This window comes from Fomitiporia mediterranea (genome assembly GCF_000271605.1).
Source record: "Fomitiporia mediterranea MF3/22 unplaced genomic scaffold FOMMEscaffold_1, whole genome shotgun sequence".
NCBI classification, from domain to species: Eukaryota; Fungi; Basidiomycota; class Agaricomycetes; order Hymenochaetales; family Hymenochaetaceae; genus Fomitiporia; species Fomitiporia mediterranea.
This window is the reverse complement of record NW_006760386.1, coordinates 6,161,485-6,179,099: the sequence shown is the minus strand read 5'-3', so window position 1 is coordinate 6,179,099 and position 17,615 is coordinate 6,161,485. Positions and strand designations below refer to the sequence as shown.

Here is a 17,615-nt window from a genome sequence, read left to right as displayed (position 1 = left end):
GTTCAGGACCATGTTGAATGCCCAGCCACAAGGGCCGACCACAGTCAGGCTCGCTTTCGGGAGGAATGATGATGATAAACTTCAGTATTCGTGGCGTTTCATTTACCCATACGTGCTGTATCAGCCTTACTGTCAGGTAAGAGCATTGTGTGAAATCTCTACAAAAAGCAGGCGGTTGTTCCCTTCTAATCTGCGTATGCGCGAGTAAATTGAAACTCATATGCTTGCAACAAATTGAAAGGGGATCTGGCGTCGATAGCACTGTTTTGGATGAAGAAGAAAACGGAAATATCACTGTTATGTCAAATAACCGACCACTTTCCTACCCCGGAAAAGTCCGGTAATCAAGATGAAGATCAATATCCAAAAATAGTTGTGAGAATAAAATTCGAAAAAGGAAAGATACCGACGCATCATGATTTCCAGAACCGAAACCGAAACTGTCTTTCAGCGACGTGAATCTTCGCGCGAGCTTTTTCAGTGAGTGTTTCCTCACATATCGAGTGTGGACTCTGGCAAGACGTTATCGAGATTCTTGTCTCTGTGCATTGAACGTAATGATGGACGGCCATAATGTGAGACGAGCTGGAAAGGAGCCAGACTACCCCTGCCCAGAGTGGAGATTCGGACCGCCCATTTGCACTGTACTTTGATCAACAATGATCAACACGAGGTGAGCTATTTGATAATCTAAATAAATGCCGCTCATTATCGCGGAATGGACTCGTGTTGACGGCACTGAAGAACTGTCAATATTTGACACGGACGAGACAAACCTTTGGACGAATCGTGATTGATGAGTGCCATGAGTAATTGTAGTCTCCGACCACTGTCCATGTATACATTACTCAAGGACAGCAAAGTGACAGCTGGGGCTCTCGGATGGTCACCAGGCTAGCCAGGGTAGAACAGGAGGCAGTCCTATGGTATGTGGCGCTTCCGAAAGGACCCCTATTTTACACGGCATCTCGGTATTCATAACCGACAGCCCCGCCAGCGCTAGGGGTGCGATACACTTTACCTGGCGCGAGCGCGTCACAAATGCAGTTCATCGGCATCTTTGCCGCATACTGCAGTAAGCCCATGACATTTCGGTCCCGCCTTGTCTTATAACATTTACGGATTTCTTCAGGTCATACCCGACTCAAAGCAGAGGAATGGCTATTTTCGACGCACAAAGCGTTGGCCCGGTGGATAAAAATGCACACAACTGAGATGCGGACGCAAAGCTGTTCTATTCTCGGATACACGTTTCTCCATTAACGAGGTGTGACATTGTCACAGTGCTGCTGCACAGAATTGAGCGAATGGTTTCGGCGACTTTGCCGTCGATACCTTTCATCAGTATCCGTGACGTCGCGGAATGTAGAAGACTTGTTTGTACGACTACGGTCCCTGCGCACTACTATAGTGCCTGCGCTCACGATGCCACCGCAACCGTCGCAGCGACCTGCTTCTGAATGAATTGAGTGAATAGACATGGAAGACGCATTCAACGTAAATCATCGAATACGCATCTTCGGCGATTCAGGCACCGTGGGAGTACCGTCTTCGAAACGTCCGATCGACATCATAACGCAGTGCAGACATCCCTGTATGTGCCTTGCAGCACTATGCTGGGCGGGTCCGCACCCGCCCTGTTACTCTATGGAGATGCAGGCGCTTCTGTGGTGTCGCGTATGCGGGTATCGCGACGAATTATGTAGACCGAACTGGATGGATTAAGTATGTGTCCTGCAACGAGTCTCTCGGGCACTTCAAGCAATGCCGTGTTAATGCCTCATGTCCCTTATTCTGTTTCACCGGATCTTGTCTTTAGAATCTGTGCCCATTTACCCATCCTGCGGAAGAGGCGGCGATGACTATGTGCGTACGCGAGGCGATGCTGTACGATGCGCGCTCCTTGTTGTTCCTGATGGGAATCTCGGGCTACCTCAGGCGCTTGTAGTCCGACGTATTTGTCCGTATTTTGGGGTGCATGGCTGAGCAGACGGGCATATAAGGCGGACAGGACACCTGAGGAGGGTAGGCGTAGCTTCCCCAGGTTCGACAAGTCAAGACAGGATGCAAAAGCTCACCTTTCTTTCGTCGGCTGTTGCTTTGACTTTGTCAACGCTTGTCCATGGTAAGGATGTGCCCATGGACTTGCACATCGTTAATACTGTCCTGGCACCAGACGGCTTCAATCGATCGTAAGTGCTAGTATTCGATTTCGTTCTATTCTAGAGGTCCGACCGTTGTACATAGAACGGTTGTCGCCAATGGCCAGTTCCCTGGTCCGCTCATTAAAGGAAATGTCGGCGATCGCTTCAAGGTGCCTATAGTCTCGCCGTTCTATAGGATGATTCTTTACTGAGAATACGCATGCGCAGATCAATGTCTTTGACGAGCTGAAAGACCCATCAATGCGTCGTGCGACATCCATTGTACGTGTGAATGAACGGGTCGACATCAATACGCGTGGAGCTAACTCTTTCCTTTCCGATTACGCACAGCACTGGCACGGTCTATTTCAGAAACATCAGAGCGAGTTTGATGGTCCCGCGTGGGTAACTCAATGCCCGATCATTCCTGAAGAGTCCTTCCTGTAAGTCTATCGGATCAGTTCAACCTTCACGTTTGGTCTTATTAATATTGCTCACTGAAACTTATCGGCTTACTAGCTACGACTTCTCTGTACCCGATCAATCTGGAACGTATTGGTACCATTCGCATCTGTCGACGCAGTACTGCGATGGATTGCGGTGAGTTCGGAAGTTGTCTTAATCATTCCCACCGACTGACTTCTCCTTACAGTGGCCCGCTCGTTATTTATGGTCTGTTAAATTGGATCTGCTGTCTATTTTTCAACTAACTCGGTTCCATACGAAGATCCGAATGACCCTCTTAAGCATATGTATGACGTTGACAACGGTAGGGCAAAATATGTTCTCGGCAAGTCTCGAAAGGCTAACATATCTATAGACGACACAATTTTGACCATCGGTGACTGGTATCATGATCCGGCACCGAGCATGTTCCCTGTACGTTTTATTTATAGACATTTGAAGATGAAATCTAACGGTTAGATTATAGAACCCAAAACATGTGGACCCGTAAGCATCCTTCATCTCGGAAAAGACGGAATGCTTATAGCGTTATAGTATCGAGAAAGCGACAACGGTGAATGGCAAGGGGCGATATCCTGGCGGACCCAAGTCTCCGCTTTCGGTTACCAGCGTCAAGAAAGGCCTTCGGTGAGTGTCATAGCATACAGTGATCAACATGGGTAACTTATGCATTAATCTTATAGATACCGTCTCCGCTTCATCTCAGCCGTTTGCGGTCCGACGTAAGTCCCACACACTCGTCTTAGTATATCTCGTTTAGCCGCTTAACACGACGATTCCAGATATAATGTGTCTATTGATGGACACCAGATGACTATCATTGAAGCGGATGGAATAGAAACAGAGCCGCTGACGGTCGACAGCCTCCAAATTTTCGCGTCACAACGATACTCTGTCGTGGTTACTGCAGACCAGCCTATTGACAATTACTGTGAGCCGCCTCTTTGTTCGATACTTCCTTCCTCTTACTAGATGTAACTCTCTTCCAAAGGGATCCGCGTCATTCCCACTGGTGCAGAGGCTGGTAATGGCACGAACGAGAGCTTTGTTGGTGGCCTGAATGCCGCTATCCTCCGTTACGAGGGTGCGAATAATACGGAACCCACGTCCGAGCCGATTCCTAACGGCGTTCCTTTGAATGAGGCGGACCTTGCAGTGAGTAGTAGTGCATATGTTGATCGAGGACATGATTCTAACGTATCGTTTCAGCCTCTCATTAATCCTGGAGCAGTATGTCGTGTTTAATCAGATGCACATGCGTTTGCTGATCCAAAACACTACTTAGCCCGGCGGACACGATATTAATGGAGCGGACTACAACATTACTCTGACGACTAGCCTTGTAAGGATCATGAATGGCTTTATTTGTGACGCAGTGGCTTACAGCTATGTATAGGACCTCACCACCGGTTTGCATCTTATCAACGGCATTGCGTATGAGTAAGTTTCTTTTTTCGCACTCCAGTTGCTTGAATCTTACTGACACAACTATCAGGCCTCCGAAGTAAGTTTGCGTATCGTCCCCCACGGTACATCGAAATGAACCAAATTGTCGCTAGGATTCCAATATTGCTACAAGTCCTATCTGGCGTGACAGACCCTCGTAAACTTCTTCCAAAAGGCTCTGTGATTGGCCTTCCAAGGAACAAAGTTATACAGGTGGAATTACCCGGTGGTTTCCCCCGTATGTTCCCTTCCCCACGGTCGCATTTAGTACCGAAACTGATCATTTATCATCCTTCCCTATTATCCTTCCTAGATCCATTCCATCTCCACGGACACGCCTTTGATGTAATTCGTACTGCCGGAAGCGACACGTACAACTTCAAGAATCCTCCTCGCCGCGATGTCGTTAATATTGGTAACCCGGGTGACCTTGTTACGATTCGGTTCGTTACGGATAACCCTGGACCATGGTTCTTCCACTGCCATATTGATTGGCACTTGGAGGCGTACGTCATCACTTCGTATACTATGTATATAAAGATTTGCTTATTCTGCCCTTTTGTCCTGCTCAGTGGATTAGCGGTTGTCTTTGCTGAAGGTACTGATGATATTAAGGTTGATCAGCCCGTCGATTGTGAGTCTATCGGTCTGTCCGAGCGATTTTCTATTCTGATCATTGCATCCCATAGCTCAATGGCAGAACCTCTGTCCTAACTACTACAAGAACGACCCCGATACCCAATTTGAGGATAACATGTTCAAGGACGTCTCAACTGATACCGTTTCTACGTAAATTATTACGCTCTATTAATCCATTTCGTATTTCACTTTGGGACTATTTCTCTCAATTCCTCTCAACTCCTCTCAATCGTATCGGACCTTAACAACTAACTTATACGTTTTTGCTAATGCTCATTATGAGGACAATGACGTTCGGTATTTTTGGTATTCGGTATTCCCACTAGCTTTTCTGTTTACCCATCTATCCTGCTTTCACGACTTGCCTTTACGCTATCTATCTATGGTCATGGACTTCTAGTGCTTGAAATACATAACTTTACACGTGTAATGTAACGCAGATACTGATACTGTATATTATACATATATTAAACACATCCGTTGAAATCCTACTAGAGGAATATTGCAGGCTTTAACTCTATGGCCCTTTAATCCATTCATATCCTTTGCTATCAGTTTTCTATATATGATCTGCATAGCAGGCTGTCGAGCTGACTTGATGACCTGCGTTACTTCCATTCGTAGGCCGAAGGATTGATGGAATGCATAGAATTTGGGGATTCCTGCCATTCAGAAACAAGTACAACGGACAACCAACTGAATCGAGAATGGAGTCGGTGGATAGTATGTGGAATGTAGTACTAGTATTATTGTTATTTCTCTGGCTTTGTGTGCTGAGTTTCTCGAATAAAAGTAGAATTTCCTATTGCTGCCTCGGATTCTTGTAGAATGGTCAATACTAAACACACTTATAAAAGCCATAGAGTGTCTGTACATTCAAATCAGATGACAACTTCTGTATATCCCCCCTAATACTTAAGTGATTGAAAATTGCTATTTAAAAATAGTACATGAACACAGTACTCTTGTCAAACAGCAGATTGCCAGATTATCTAAGAAATACAGATGTATCTTTAGTAGAGATCGAAATTGATACTGCAAAACAACTCACAAAATCCCAATTCAATCAACATTATCCGCCATGGATCCTGGCACGTGGAGTACTTAGGCCGACGTGCAAATCTTCAGAAGGTCAGTAGTGAACATATGCGTACAGGACACTCCGACTTACACCAACTGGGTTGCTCGAAGGAAGAGCTGAGCAGGTCGAACCAGATTGGCAATTTACAATGGTGGTGCTTTCAGGAATGGCGCTGGTGAAAGCGCCTGCGAGGCAGACTGTAGCAGGGACATTGAGGTCGCGCATCATCATAAGCATGTTATGCAATTGTGACGCAGAGACCACTGTTGCGAGAGCAACGATAGCAAAGGTCTTGCTGAAGAACTGCATGTTTGGTAGTGAAGCCGGATAAGAGAAGAGTGTCCTTGTATCAAAGATGCTGCTTAAAGGCTGGAGAACTAGTTTGCTGAGGATAGATTGTCAATAAGTTCAGTCTTTTTATACAATTCATCAATCCCGATTTTCCAGGTATTCGCGGACAAAGCATACCTTGTGCATGGAACGAGCTTTTGCTACCACGAGACAGAAATTGGTTGCGCATGTGGCATTGTGGCAAATGGCTATCACTCTTCTTGCATCAACCGAAGAGAGTGGAGCTTGTGTTCAACGAATGTATTCAACGCTAATTGTGAGCCGAGAAAATCGGATACCGATGTGAACAAGGTAGGACGTACGGATATGAAGGAGACAGGAGGATAAGGCATGGGGGCGAAATGAACGGTAGTCTGCAGGGTTCAACATGTGCGCGACGGCGAGTCCCACGTCGAGTCCATCCATGACTCTATAGGCATATATCCGGTAAGGAACTGCTCTCGGCACCGCTTCATCGCCATGCCTGAACGTACTCAAATAGGTTCCCAATGGTTGTATGAAGTGATTTCTTTTTCACGGTACGGACTTTATTATTCGCTAGGTATCTCTTATCAGGGTTGATATCCGTCTGGTCATGTTCACAATAAGAAATTTAGGATACTCAACACCAATAAGCCAATTGAGCACAACAGCAAATATTGCTAACTCTTTCCTATAATCGCACGTACCCTTCTTATAATCCGTCAACTTGTCAAAACGCTCATGAGTGCGAAGAACCCTCGTATACCAAGTCCGTATGGTGGGAAGCACATGAAGATTGGTTCACCAATAATTCCAAATTTCATATGGAATACTCTCTTGTTCCCGAGAAGAGCACGCTCGATTCCACCATACGCCTTGCTAAGGAAGTAAATAGACCAGGGACCCAAGTTTGCATTCTCAGGGACATATAGAGATGCAGTGGGAGTGCCTCCGAAGGTAAGTCGTGATTCCCCGGCGTCTGCGAGTGAGTGGATTGCGAATGCAATGAGCCATTCAGTTATATTCTTGGGTGCATCATTCGAACCGATGCTGTCTTTGATAACCCAGCCTTCTCCGACCTTTGCGAGGAAGAGGAAGCCAACAATCTAGGCGATTCGGTCGTTTAGTATTGAGCGTATGTTCAACGTTTACTAAAGTCACCTTGCCATGCTTATCCTGTGCATAAAAGTACTTCCGATGCTTGACGTCTCGCCACGGCTCAACATTCGTCAAATGTACCTGGATACCCTTCCTCCCAGCTTTCCACTCCCGTATTAGCTCGTTGATCTCCTCCCGCACCTCAGGACACGGCACATCTGGATCTTGAATTATTTTACACCCCTCACGCTGTGCACGACGTATATGTTTCCGAACTTCCTTGTTCTCCTCCGGTTTCGATATGCGCGGGTCGAGTGCGTCTTCCTGGATACAACTTATAGCGCGCCATCCATGTACGTCTGCAAGGATTTGCTCCACGCGAGGAGACACGCAACACCATATTGGACTATAACATTTGTCGTTGCACCATTTGAGAAATGCGTTGACGACTTGCGGGACTTGCTCTGGTGTACATAATGGATTGCCCCAGGCAATAAGGAAGCCGTTCCACTTGGATGAGCGCTCGTTGCTGAGGGAAGCAAGGTCAGAAATCGACACGCCTGCTCCATATCCTGGACCCATGACTAGCTCGAAATCTGTAATGGGCTTTGAAGAATATGGCATTGCAAATCCAATTGCTGCGCCCGTTGGCAGATGTCGCCATACAGAAAATTTGTCCTCTATCCATGTTGTACTAGCCTGTCAGCAATAAAAAGCAGAAGTAAAACAAGTTTGACGACACAAAGACGAGAGAATACGGTCAAACAGAGAGGGTATGGACAATGATATTGTTACTTACAGCATCTCCGTAGTTTGCAATGAGATCCTCCAACGGTGGCAACAAGGTATTCGGCTTGACCTTCATAGCCTGCTCACCGCCATGCTGAGATACCACCTTATTCGTAAGCAAGGTCATTGTTACCAAGTTTGAGAAGAATACAGGAGGTTGCGACCTTAGAGCAAATCTTAGGTGGTATTCAAGGTTCATGACTCTCCGGTGCTGCAGTGGCATAATACAAATGTGATTCTAGTTAGATGCCCGTTTCCGCCGCGAGCGGACCATGGACAGTTGGAAACAACGCAGATGCATTGGTGCGATTGGGAGGGAGACACACGCAGTCAAAGGCAACAGAGACTACAGAGTCTTGACGTCGTAATAATGTGTGACTGAATGACTGTTGCTTATGTAACATGTAATCCGGCGTTGTTCAGACCCCGATATTTCCGATCCGATCAGAAAATCTTTGTGGAGTACTACTACTATGCTTACTTGTATTATTAGCCCATCGTACTAAAAGGACGCAAGACGCCTATCTGAATTACCCGAAAACCTGTTGTATCGCTAGTGTTTATAAATTGCGTTAGTGTACATTGTAAAATGATAGTGTCATTAACATTGCTTATGATTATTTGGATTTCAGTCGCAAGGTCCAATGAATTGGAATAAGGTTTTACTCTTTCCTACCATGTGCTTGACATTTTAATCCCGTTGAAATAGGCTTAGGTGTAGCAGTTACACAACAGCATGTGCAGTGAAAGATTTGTTGCATGTGCTTAACTATGCAAGAGACGACTAGCTTTGCTGGCTTGGTTTGTTTGTTCCAGAGAAGACCGAGAAAAGCGGTTTCAGAAACCGCATAAAAGCATTGTACCTATTCACGAGTAATCCTTAACAGATCAAATTCTCGAAGCTTAAACAAGTATACTCATATCAACAACACTCGACTCCATAGTTGATTCCTGAGCCAAGCATGCAGTTCATCAGCAAGACTTTTGTAGTTGTCTCCCTGATGGTGTTTGTCTCTGCCGAAGTCGAAAGGCGTCAGAATGCCGGTCCTACCGAACTCTGCCTTGCCGATGTATTCAGCAACGTTATTCCTACGCCCATCTCGGCCATCACGAACTGTGGGGGCAGTTTGACTTGCCAGGAAATGAGTATGGGTGGTCTTCCTGTAGGTGTAAGTCTATTCCCTGTCTTTCTCACCTCTCACAAGCTTGTACTTAACCTCTTCGACTTTGCGCAGACTTGTGCCTAAGTACTTGATAAAGTGCAAGGCGAGGTGGATAGAGTTGATTGAACCGGGATTTTGTACGTTATTTCACATTGCTGATTTCACTTCCAGCTGATGTTGACCATTTTTCCCAAGTAACCAATCCGTTGTTTGAGAAGAGTACTGTTGGTCATGATATGTACTGTTTATGAATAAACAATATTCAATCAGCTCCTTAAAGGACGTGTATGTTTGGTAGTGTTAGGTGATTTGAATGTACAGTCCGTTGTATGACTTTATGTTCTTACTTCAAGCTCATTGAAACTGAACTTCCTTACTAATCAAGACATCTTATGCCTCAATGGTAGAAATTGTGTCCCAATACCTAATTCAGGGGTAGTACACAGGGATGTCAGCATTCTTGAGTTTTCTTTAACTGCCGTTTTCATTGCTATACTCATTGGCTTGCAGTACACTTGAGAATCCTCTACTCACTACATTGTAAAATAACGTAGACACATAATACGTGAATAAAGTACATCTGATACAGTCTACAAAAACGATGCTCAATGCAAATTCAAAATTGTTCAACACAATGAGTCGAATATAGTATGCTTTCCGAAGAGAGAGAAAACCATTGAACCACCTCAATCAGTCCACCTGGATCTCAGGGAATAGATCAAGTCCTCAAAGGCCTTCTCGCCCAACGGAAAGCGCACTGTGTCTGGCTCTTTAGACGATACATCATAGTCTAGAAAAGAGAAATCGGTAGATCCATTCAGATGGCATGCGGACAGCAACAAGTTGGTCGCTTTTTCACCCGATGGAAAGCGCGTAGTCTCTGGCTCGGATGATCAAACAATGCAAATTTGAGATTCTGAGCATGGTAGACCTGCCACTGATTCGTTCACAGACCCGTATTGTTCTGCCATAAGAACCTGCCACCACGCACTTTCCATTAGGGAGAAATCAACCAAGTATACTGTGCCAACGAGCTTATCATCAACAGCATCTGCAACGTCTGAACAAGGACACATAGTGTCCCTCTTGACTGTACTGATGATACTTAACATTGATGCAACTGGAAGAGGATGGAGGGTTAATAGTGTATCTCAACTCAGAGGAAAACAAAAATTGTACCAACATCGTCGATGGTCCATCGATTGCAGGTGGATGGAGAGAGGCAACGAACGAAATGCATCAGCGACGCGTGTACTAATATTGGTGAGCGGTGTTTCAAAACCACTTACTTAAGAAAATTCGGCATTATTGGCTATACAGCACTTCCAAGAAGTACCCACGATGTCCAGCACAATTAATACGTTATTCCTCTCATTTATCTTAAAAATTCATAAAAATGAAACCTGATTCCTTGATAACTGTCTGGGACATGAACTGCTGGCACTGAGCATGTTCGTGTATTCAACTAAAAAAATGTAAGCAGTTTAATTGAAACGTGAAGTATTATGTAATATGTGGAATGGGGTTGGTTTACGATTTTCGCATCTTTGCATCTCTATTGATCTTTACTTTCATTGTTTGAGCAAGCCGCGGACTATGCTTTTACCTGCCTATCAATGCATAAATCTCAAAAATGAAACAACCGGAAGTACTTATGCATACATTTCTCGAACGGGTCTGCAAGTCCGATGAAAATGCTGGTAAACCTGCTGGTAATTAATGGGTTTTGCTAGTTGAAAGAGAACGCACCGCATGAACTCATAAGCAGTGAGCCTCACGCGCGTTCAGTATTCTTCATCCCACTTTAAAATGACAGACATATCTATTTGCGGCCTTCATCCAGTGCTCAGCTGCTCCTATCCACAAGACAACACAGAACTAGAGATTTAATCAGCATGTTCAATTCGATTACTAGCTGTCATCCCAGTCGTCCAAAGTCTGTTGAACTTCAAGCTGCTCGCTATGTGGACTCTGGGCTCGGTATTCTTGCACTCTATTAATTGCCGGGGTTGTCGACAGTTGGACAGCACACGAGGTTCATGTGAGATCCAGCCGCGGTCGACCGGGAACGCTCCTACAACTCATGGTCATTTATTGAGTTGGATGTTGCGTTAAGCTTTGCAGTGCCTGCGGAAACAAATTGGGCAAGGCCCCTTGAAGCCGATGCTTCTGGTCTGTGCAATGTATTTGTAAGTATATCTAGTGGTCCGATGGTTCATTACGAGGATACCGAGGACGTCAAGCGCGAGTCAAGGCTGACCATGGACGGTGTTTCCTCGCTAGGTAGATTTCTCGGTGAGTAAGGAGCTCCGAGTTTGTTTCCGTCTTGACACCTGCCGTCAACGCGTCTAATTTTGTTTTTCCTAGCGGGTTTAGCGGGAATATGCCCGCGTGTGCAAATCGAGATCATCTATCACCTTGGGGACTGTGTTTAGGAGACAAGGGTATTGCTTGAATTTGTACATATGCGCTCATGTGAGATTTTATCAGCTTGCAAGCGGAAAGAACATGACCTACTTAGCTGTCCTGTCGTGCTTTTTGCAGCACCGATTCGGAACTAATTCATCCAGCGGAGAGGTAATCAAGAAACTTTCGTTCGTTCTCGGCTGACTGGCGATAAGAACTTGTCGGAGACCAAGCATGCTCTGTACGAACTCAAATGCGCATAGCGTGAAGTTGTTATTAGAGCTTCTTCTCGACTATCAATTTTCTCTAGCGCGAAAGATCTTCTGTACGTTACGGCCATGCTTTCACGCACTGATAAGGCAGAGTTGTCCGATGCCCTCCGGTGAAGTCTTTGTTTCTTATGACCTGCCATAACCCGAATATAATACCCTTCTGATGCTCTACGCACACTGTATCTGTGCATTTGGATACAGATTTCTTCAAAAGCAAGGTCCGGCATAGATACCAAGATAACCCTTCGCTACCAAGTCGTCGCAGCGTCCTGAAACCATATTGTGTTCTAATATGCTGAAGCATCCTCCGGACTCGCAACGATAGTTTAAGGAATCCCGAGCTTTCCGAATTCTCCAATGTAGAACTCTCAGCTAGTTCTAGTCGGATACAAGAAGAACGACGTCTCTGTGTTTATGCATTACTTGTCATATCAGAATGTTGATGACATTCACGTACCCCAGGTGTTGATCGTGAATACGCTCTTACCACTCTTGTCACTCCACGATAGTACGAGTTCTTCGCGAGCTCGTCTACTCCGGGCAGTCCATCTGCTCCGCATCGTCTCTCACAACCTGCTGTGTTGGTTCCTTGATCTGACGTCGCTTGTCCCGTGCTTACAAGCAATCGTGTTACATGTCAATCGGACATTCGGTCTCCTAAAGCACTGTTTCTGTAGGACTGTGTGTGCTTCTTTTACGCGTGAAAAGCCTCAAGGCCTTGTACCTGGTGTAAAGAACACAAACGTTAGCCACGTTGTACCTTCTTGAAATATAGGCGCGGAACAAAGCTTTTGCACAAAGCAATAAGGACAAAGCAATTTCCGTTATTAAAAGTGCATGGAATAGCTTTGAGTTACGAACGGCGAATCGAGACCTTACAAGTTGACATCTTCCAGTACGTGCGACCAAGAAAAGACTTGAAACGACCCCAGGCTGGAGCATCGTGGAGTCCCGTTTCATCAAGAACAGTGTGCCTACAGGGTCTGTAACAATTCGCACATGAATCAGTAATGGCTGGCAGCAATTCGCAATTATCCATGTGGTCCGAGGTAACATTGTCGATCAATGCCCATTCGTTCGCGGGACGAAATTGAAATAAATGAATTTAATATTACTGAGCTTCTTCCTTTCCTTAACTGCGAGGTCAAATTAGGCTACTTCTCTTCTCCATTCATTTTCCAGAATGTTCACCTCAAGGCAAACACAGTCAGAAAGTTGACGGAAACTATTTAACTCGTCCTCTATACCTCGATCAATGCTTCTTTTCATTTCCGCCCATTCGTGCACTTGATGGTGCTTAAATGGACTAATACTCTTATGGCACGAACAAAGTTTGCAAAGGAAACTCTGATTATCTTTCTCCACTGCTTCTTGTACCCACAAAATTAACTGCTATCAGCGATCAGTGCAACACCTGATTATGTGAGGATCCATCAGTGCCGATCGTTACCGAATTGCTTCCGTTTCGAGTGCTTCATGTCACTTTGTTCCCAACCGGCGGACCATGCACTGGGCGACACGAAGACCATACGACAAAGTTCAATTAATAGTTCTCGCGCATTCAAAAAGCGGACCGCGAACGTTCATCCGGCGGGATTCTCCCTTGTCGACCTCGAAAGATGTTTATCCGAAGGTATATACGACTCACCGACTCCACTGTCACTCCAGAACGACCAAAGATGCTCGAAACAATGGATGCAGTTTACGCTATTTTTTAAACGAAGAGTGTCAAAGATGCGGTCGTTTTGCTAACTTTGATATCCCGGGCGTTTCTTGAGTATTAGTCTGATGAGCACCAGGTGCCACCAGGCTTCAAGCGCTGGCCATTGCGATTAGAAGTTACCGGAAAGAACCGAGAATTTCCTTCGCAAAATTTGCAGAGAATACCTAGCTGGTTCCTTCATTCATTGGGCTAGTACAATGAAGCTATGCTACATTGTGCTGTACCAAGAGAATCATGAGAGGTCGTGTTTCCTCATCTCAACTGATCCATTTCAGGACACAAAGCTGTGAGTACTTGACCCTGATTCCAATTATAATCATCTTCATAGTGTCTCATGCGCATGTCAGAGACGTGAATAGCCGCATCTTGTTCGGAAACGAAGTGCCCTTCCAGACCGCCAGGTAACTTAGGGGTCCTTCTCGGTGTATGCGAATCTTCTGTATAGGTCGATTGACACCGATTCTCGGGGACTCGCGATCTTGACTGTGCGTCAGCCGCTACGAATACCTACGCGGCTTTCTTCTGAAGCGAACCTAAGAACGGTGTACTCGGAGGAAGTGCTTGCATTCCTGTTTTCATAGCACAGCAGCAAAGCTCCGACCTCGAGTACTGCATCGTGGCGACCAGGCAAGTAATTACTGCTAACTTCTGACGTCATACTCTAAAGAATGCTTATTAACGCGTTTCAAAGTAGGCTTTACAGAGTATTTTTGGTATCTCTTTACAATGTTTACATACTATTCCTTAGTGGAGCGACGAGTATTTCATACCCAACTGACATGTGCTTCTACGCCTGACTAGCCATGAACTCAATAAATGGACTCGAGAACGACGAGCATGAAATCAGCCTCACGGATTTGGACGACATTTCTCGAAGCCAAAAGCTCCTTATAACTTCGGAACGTCAAGAATTTCCTTTCGGAGAGACCGACGGCAATTGGCCAGTCCGCCACGCTATAGTCCCTCGAGTTAAATCCACTACGTGCTCTGCACAGATATAAATTTTATAGTTAATGTAATAACAGTTTTGGGGAAAATTCCCACAACCAGGAGCAAAATTAACAGTATTTGGCACGACTTGCAACATTGCTTTTTCAATGCTCTGACCTTCTTGGCCTGTGACCTAATGGAGACCTCGTGTAGCGCACGAGGCGTATCTCGTCTTCTCAGTAGACATCCCAGTCCTTGAATCTGGGTCTCCTTTGGACCGGGACCACAAAAATTGAGCCGAATGGTTATCCTCTCGGCCTCGAACGTCATGCCTGTGGTGCGCCGTAACCTACAAAGAATTCTGTGTGGCTTCGATAGCCGGACACGTTCTATATAATTTGATGACGAAAACGAAGCATTGTCGACGACTGGGTCTGAGTCCAGGGCGTTGTGACGGCGTGATTGGTGCCCTTTTTATCTCCACGCGAACTTTATCTAGGAAAGGAAGTAGTACTGCTATTGTTGGAGCAAATCTATCACCCGAATCCGTTTCCGAATTGAATCTATGATTCTCGTTGGGTGATAATCAGGAAGTACAGACCCCGTTGTAGTTAATTGCTTTTCTATTGGCTTACGTTCCCCCCGATGGACCAGAATACCGACCGAAAGCGCGTATGGTGTGTTCGCTTTTGGTGTCTTCTTTGCTTCCTTAACCTTATGCCTTTCCTTCAGTGGTCTAGTTCGGAATAAGGCGCGGCTGCTCCGTTGTGCTATCTGCGGCTTGCGGAGTCAGGTAAGACGGGATATCAAAGAACCACGATTGACATTCGTGATTCTTTTGCGAATGCTATATCACCGAGAGACCCTTAGCTCATCTCGACCGCGCCTCAAGGTACCCTCACTCTCTAATGTCGACCACCACCAGCGGAACTCTCCATGTTGACTTGTCTGGCACGTTTGGGCCTGTATTCTGGGGTACGCTGACACTTTCTTGGATGGGTTGAGATCCTGATCGACCTCTTTTCTCCAGCCTTCGTTGTGTCCACGGTGTGAGTAATCGCATAGCCGAATTTCAGATGCAAAGAACTCAAGGACTTCGCGTATTACGACAGCCTGTTTGGCGTTTCTGTCGTACAGGGATACTTCTATTATTTGAATAATAACGATCCTTTAAGGTTGCGGGTTTTTGTGAGTCGTAAAATATTCACTGGGAATATGTGTTCAATTTTCTTATTATTTCGATTTTCTACGCTTAAAGGTAGCAGTCATGCTGTGAGTTTGTGCTGTCCCGGGTATCACAGACCACTCATGCCTTTTGTATCAGTGCTCTTGATTTCACCACGACTGCATTATCGTCACAATCAATGCACGACTACCTAGTAAGTATCATCCTTAGTTCTTTTTATTTTTAACTAGCTCAACTATTGCCAGATAATAAACTTTGGCAATCCTTTTGCCCTTCTATTCATGACAACGTCAGTAGTTTTGTATCGATATCCTTCGCCTTTTGGTCCAACAAACCCTTTAGGCCGTACATAACTGAATACGCAGTTACAACGGTTGTAACCCTTGCGTAAGTGCTGTCGCCCTGAAACTGGCATTTATCTAATGTTATGTAGATCCCAATTATTCTATGCGAGTCGTATCCACATTGGTTCGTCCCTTAGACAAAGGAAATTCTGGCCTTTTCTAACATCTGATCCTTGACAACAGTGGCGAAGGACAGTATTAGCCATAGCATCACCATTCTCATCGTGCGTATCAGTGGATTGGAGTCTTGTGGAATGCTTTACTAATCAAGGTCAATGACAGGGTGCACTGGCTGTCGCGGCGTTTGGTGAGCCTATATTTGGTCGAAAAATATTTGAGGTTGTAGACTCACGTTTTTCCTTAAGGATTTGCGATTGGCTCAGTCATTGAAATTTACCACAACAATCGTTTGATCGCAGGTCTGGAAGTACACAAAATGATGGTGCGAATGCTCCTTTATGCTTTGCTCTTGTTCTTATGTATTTTCATTGAAGATTCTTGCTGGTCTCAATACGGGTTTATCGGCAACCTGCGATATTGTCGCAACTGCAGCGATGTGCATTTTCCTAGCGTCTCAGAAGTCCGTGTATAAACAGTGAGAGTGACAACTTCTGAATCCACAGCGGTGTCTAATACAACCCGTCAGAACCCGTACAATCGTTTCCTACCTCTTGTTCATCAGTATCAATCGTGGCGCTCTCGTCGCAATAGCTCAGCTCGGCTTTATGATATCCTACCTCGCCGCACCTTCCAAGACCTATTGGTGGGTTTCTAACGTGACTAGCATTCAATGATGATTCTAACATGTGCTCTAGGATGCCGTTCCACCTAAGCGTCAGCAAGCTACACGTCAACACGCTACGTAAGTGCAAGTCAATCCCTCGTGTTACTCTGTGCCTAACTTCAACCTTAGTTGCAATGTATGCTAGCACGTCCTTTAGTACGATAATGAGTTGACAGTTTTTATAGGCTCAATGCTCGTCAGAGCCTTCGCGAAAGGAGTGAAGTGACGCAAGTCAGGTTCAGCAAGGACTGTACCACGTTCAACACTCAGATCGGAAGAGGTCTTCGGGAATCTGCTTCTGCAAAGGGCAGTCTCAGGCTATCTGGTATGGCTTTTGAGCTCGGCCAGCTTTCGAAGGCAGTCAGTTTTTTGGGGTGATTCTAAAGCTGACGTTTCAGAGTGCTGACCTGTGTACTTGATAGGAGCGGCATGATACAAGTCCTACAACGCTGGCTAGTCCATCTAGCGTATCGACGTATGTCAACAGCCCGATGCCGACGTATACCAACAGCCCGATGCCGACGTTTTCACATCCGCACCGAGATGAAGACGACCTCTCGGGAAGTGAAGTATGATGGGGTTGGCTTAGTCATGTAAAATGGAAGGAAGTAAGGAGAGAAAAAATGAAGTTCAAAAATAAAACTGTCACTCTTTTGCAGAACCTATGTGTATGGACTATCTCACTCGTTTCCGCATCCACTTTAGTTCAGGTATTGATTAGTTGCTATTGAGCGAAATGTACATATTAGGAACAGATTATAATTGTATTTTTTTTTTGCTGTGTATTATAAAGTGATTGAAAAATTCATTCCATTCGGTAAAAGCGCGCTATA

The 17,615-nt window shown here is 45.4% G+C and overlaps 5 protein-coding genes across 5 annotated transcripts; 4 read left to right on the top strand and 1 right to left on the bottom strand.

The window, feature by feature from the left end:
- The first annotated feature begins 193 nt into the window (after window positions 1–193).
- Fmlcc8 (laccase) lies at window positions 194–5,143 on the top strand. Its single transcript, XM_007262111.1, has 23 exons — window positions 194–673; window positions 745–1,075; window positions 1,133–2,192; window positions 2,248–2,314; window positions 2,373–2,426; window positions 2,496–2,587; window positions 2,664–2,744; window positions 2,797–2,816; window positions 2,872–2,913; window positions 2,965–3,023; window positions 3,076–3,095; window positions 3,144–3,236; window positions 3,293–3,331; window positions 3,392–3,540; window positions 3,601–3,764; window positions 3,819–3,839; window positions 3,895–3,951; window positions 4,006–4,049; window positions 4,105–4,113; window positions 4,169–4,293; window positions 4,369–4,561; window positions 4,628–4,689; window positions 4,745–5,143. Exons 3-23 carry the CDS (start codon window positions 2,065–2,067, stop codon window positions 4,846–4,848), a joined length of 1,623 nt encoding a protein of 540 aa, XP_007262173.1. The 5' UTR covers window positions 194–673; window positions 745–1,075; window positions 1,133–2,064; the 3' UTR covers window positions 4,849–5,143.
- Window positions 5,144–6,809: 1,666 nt separating this feature from the next.
- Window positions 6,810–8,101, bottom strand: FOMMEDRAFT_25366 (uncharacterized protein; the record flags this gene model as incomplete). Its single annotated transcript, XM_007262110.1, has 3 exons — window positions 6,810–7,193; window positions 7,249–7,884; window positions 7,985–8,101. The coding sequence occupies 3 exons, from the start codon at window positions 8,099–8,101 to the stop codon at window positions 6,810–6,812; spliced, it is 1,137 nt and encodes a 378-aa protein (XP_007262172.1).
- An 835-nt stretch (window positions 8,102–8,936) lies between these two features.
- On the top strand, window positions 8,937–9,221 carry FOMMEDRAFT_150942 (uncharacterized protein; the record flags this gene model as incomplete). Its single annotated transcript, XM_007262109.1, has 2 exons — window positions 8,937–9,143; window positions 9,180–9,221. The coding sequence occupies 2 exons, from the start codon at window positions 8,937–8,939 to the stop codon at window positions 9,219–9,221; spliced, it is 249 nt and encodes an 82-aa protein (XP_007262171.1).
- A 1,811-nt stretch (window positions 9,222–11,032) lies between these two features.
- FOMMEDRAFT_150941 (uncharacterized protein) lies at window positions 11,033–11,929 on the top strand (the record flags this gene model as incomplete). The annotated part of the gene is made up of 6 exons (XM_007262108.1): window positions 11,033–11,117; window positions 11,190–11,432; window positions 11,505–11,566; window positions 11,628–11,714; window positions 11,759–11,784; window positions 11,854–11,929. The coding sequence occupies 6 exons, from the start codon at window positions 11,033–11,035 to the stop codon at window positions 11,927–11,929; spliced, it is 579 nt and encodes a 192-aa protein (XP_007262170.1).
- Window positions 11,930–15,376: 3,447 nt separating this feature from the next.
- Window positions 15,377–17,357, top strand: FOMMEDRAFT_25364 (uncharacterized protein; the record flags this gene model as incomplete). The annotated part of the gene is made up of 17 exons (XM_007262107.1): window positions 15,377–15,443; window positions 15,499–15,517; window positions 15,545–15,656; window positions 15,727–15,740; window positions 15,793–15,847; window positions 15,900–15,943; window positions 15,997–16,041; window positions 16,088–16,122; window positions 16,182–16,222; window positions 16,281–16,305; window positions 16,418–16,440; window positions 16,493–16,593; window positions 16,645–16,761; window positions 16,814–16,860; window positions 16,912–16,918; window positions 16,968–17,142; window positions 17,205–17,357. The coding sequence occupies 17 exons, from the start codon at window positions 15,377–15,379 to the stop codon at window positions 17,355–17,357; spliced, it is 1,080 nt and encodes a 359-aa protein (XP_007262169.1).
- Between the last annotated feature and the right edge of the window lie 258 nt (window positions 17,358–17,615).